We start from the raw sequence: 3,334 nt of genomic DNA on the forward strand, positions 1-3,334 counted from the left end.
CGACTTCTAGCTGGCGCCCGCTCTAATTTTCTATGTTCTTCCAGCACACATTCCTTCCCTGCATAGGACTGCTTTTTACCAGACGGTTGAGTTTCGAGGATAAACTCAAGTCTTTCCACTGCTGTTGTTTCAAAAAAACGCCTCCGCGGCTTCCCAGCGCCCTCGCTGCCATCCACATGTGCTGAACGCACTAGGAGTAGCCCGAAGTGATGTTATAATTAGGACAGACTTGCTCTCGGAAAACTTGCATGTTACAGTCTGTAGCAAGTGCGTGCACCTGCTCAAGAGCTGCTGCAGCGCCAGGCGCAGAAGTAGCGACAATTCTTTGCAAGCCTTTTGTTTAGAAAGTGCTAAAATAATAGAGGAAATGTGGCCTTTTGGTTATAACTTGCTCTGTGTCATCAGCTGTGCAAGGAGGCGTTCCGACTTGAGCGGACAGATAAACCCCTTTTTGCAGTTCTGAGGACAAGGCATTTTTCTTAACAATTAATTTTCTTCATTAATAGTTACTGTTCAGCAGGTTCAGGAGCTGTCACTCCGCGCTGGCACTGGTTAACTTGCAGGAGGGGCAGCTGCTGTGCCAGGGCACGTCGTTGGCAGCAGCTGTGTTAGTGCTAGTCAGGCAGGGGTCTGCAGCCCTGCCCGGGTCTTCGGGCTGCCGGGTTTCAGTGGAAATGATGAAGCCCAAGGCATGTTGCCTGGAGCGTTCGCGAGCGCTGGAGGAAGGCACTCTCCCCTCCTTAACTCCCAGATGCATCGATGCAGATTTCTTACTGAGGCAGAGAAAACAGCTTTTTCCCTGGGAGTGCAGAGTAATCGGAGCCCAGGTCCTTCTGAGGATGGTGTTCACTGTCCGCCTTGTTGAGCTCCCAACCCCACCGCTAAAGCATCACCCATAACCTTCTGCTCCCACCCCTCGCCCACCCTCACTCCTCCTGCCCTGATGTCCCTTCTCTAAGCCTCGCAAGGTCTGCTGGTAGTGAACCTTTGGCGCGTGGTTTCTCCCTAAACCCAGGGCTGAAGCACAGAGTGGCCGGACACTCATCCTGGGGGCTGCGGGGTGGCAGAGCCCCCGTGATGGCTGCCTCGTCACCGCCTGGCTCTCTCCCTGCCCCAAGGGGTGCCAGCAGTCAGAGAGGGCTGGTGATGGGGAGGGATGCGATGCAGCACCGGGGTTTGACCGCCCTGTGCTCCTGGGCAGATATCCTGCCCGAAGTATCTCCCTATGGCACTGTTCAAACCCAGCGGTCTCTTGCCTGATTTTTCTAGGAGGGTGTATCGGAGACAAGAGCTGGTGAAATGTGGAGCGGTGGTTGATGTGGACTTGACCACCGTTGATGGGAGCGAGCTGTCCTCCATCGAGGCGCGGGGTGTGGGCTTTCCTCTCCGCTAATAACTTTAAAGATGCTTTTGGAAACTCCAGCCATTGGTTTTAGTAGCCCTTTTCATCTTCCCTGTGTAAAACGCTCAGCCGTAGACACAGCTTTTAGTGCTCACTCCCCTTGACCTGTGCTGGGGGGAGGTGGGCTTGGCTGGGGTCGGGGGGGGGGGCTTTTGCCAGAGCTGCTGAGGTTTGTCCCTGACCCCAGTGACGATGTTTTCCTTGCTGTTGCAGTGCCCATCTACGTGCCGTTCCTTATCGTTGGCTCTGTATTTGTCGCCTTCATCATCTTGGGGTCGCTGGTGGCGGCTTGCTGCTGCAGATGCCTGCGGCCCAAGCAGGAGCCCCAGCAGAGCCGAGCCCCCGGGGGCACCCGCCTGATGGAGACGATCCCCATGATCCCGAGTGCCAGCACCTCCCGGGGTTCCTCCTCCCGCCAGTCGAGCACCGCCGCCAGCTCCAGCTCCAGCGCCAACTCGGGGGCCAGAGCCCCCCCGACCCGGTCCCAGACCAACTGCTGTTTGCCAGAAGGGACCATGAATAACGTCTACGTCAACATGCCGACCAACTTCTCGGTGCTGAACTGCCAGCAGGCTACCCAGATCGTGCCGCACCAGGGGCAGTACCTGCACCCCCAGTACGTGGGCTACGCTGTGCAGCACGACTCGATGCCGCTGACCCCGGTCCCCCCCTTCCTCGATGGTTTGCAGAGCGGCTACAGGCAGATCCAGTCTCCCTACCCGCACGCCACCAGCGAACAGAAGATGTACCCGGCTGTGACTGTGTAGCGCCGGCGCCTTCCTCCCCCCTCCCCACACGGCAGGTTTTAATATCTAAACTGAACAGAGGAGAAATACTTCCTCGGAACGAAGCTCCCAGAACATCGCTTGTAAATAATTTTGAAAGGCTCATGCATGTCAGACAGTGTTTATAAACCATTTATTTTCATCGGGGTCCATTGCCAGAAACTGTAGGATGATATCTCTGAATTAACGTTGCCAGATACGCTCTCATTCCAGTGCATGATTTACAGTGGCGAAGGATTACGCTGAAAATGCATATGTATTTCAGATCGCTGTACTTGCGAGATAAATGCCGGAGCCATTAAGTGCCCTTCAGGTATGACATGGTCAGAAGTATTTGCCTAATTAATTCGTAGAAAGAGTTTTGTTACACTGTACAAGACCGCAGTACTTCTTAAGAAACCTCTTTTCTCCCAGCTCCTTAATGACATTTCCCATTGCTTTACAGACAATCAGTCGCAACCGAGAGCCAAACAGTGCAATCCCTGTGTGCCGGGTGCTGGTACCAGCCCCCATGGCTTCTTACGCACCCCCGGTTTGGGGTGAAGTGCCATGAAAGGCTTAGTCTTGCAAAGACCAATTTTCCTTGTCCCTGGTATTTATGTAGAAATTAGAAGAGTGTGAATTATTTGGCTCTTCCTTCCAGTGCACTTGAAACCCCTCTTGATTTGCTTTTGCCTCAAGATCAGGACGCCGTGGTGGTTTGCGCAGACTTTATCTTTGTGAACTTTTTACTAAAAACAAGGTACGAGGTGCTTGTTCTTCCTGACGCTCAGCAAAGCTTTTGGTGCAGCTAGCAGCATCTGAGCTGAAACTGCCGTTGCAGAGAAAGGTCGTACTGTGACTCCGAACATGCCTGATTTAACCTCACTTGCCATGAAACAGTAAACCCGTGTGAATGCGCGCGAAGTTGTCAGCCCCAAACCCTGCTCGCGATCGAGTCTGACCGTAGGAAAACAGGCTTTGTTCCCCCGCCAGCCCCCTCCGAGTCCCCAGCCCTGCTCCGTTGTGGGGGGATGCTGGTGGGGGTCACACAAAGCCGCCCCAACCAGGATGCAGAGGGGCTGGCAAAGATTTGAAACCCATCCCCTTTTCTTCTTTACCCGTGGGGCAGGGGATGAGGAAGGCACAGCTGTATTTAAAAATAAGG

At 54.1% G+C, this 3,334-nt stretch overlaps 1 protein-coding gene across 1 annotated transcript; it reads left to right on the plus strand.

Annotated features, from left to right (window-relative positions):
• Nucleotides 1-1,506: 1,506 nt before the first annotated feature.
• SHISA2 (shisa family member 2) lies at nt 1,507-3,147 on the plus strand (the record flags this gene model as incomplete). The annotated part of the gene is made up of 1 exon (XM_010572802.1): nt 1,507-3,147. A coding segment is annotated over one exon (663 nt), but the record flags the coding sequence as incomplete, so codon positions are not given.
• Nucleotides 3,148-3,334: the final 187 nt, after the last annotated feature.

Source organism: Haliaeetus leucocephalus, unplaced genomic scaffold (genome assembly GCF_000737465.1).
Source record: "Haliaeetus leucocephalus isolate CR32 unplaced genomic scaffold, Haliaeetus_leucocephalus-4.0 Scaffold351, whole genome shotgun sequence".
Lineage (NCBI taxonomy): Eukaryota > Metazoa > Chordata > Aves > Accipitriformes > Accipitridae > Haliaeetus > Haliaeetus leucocephalus.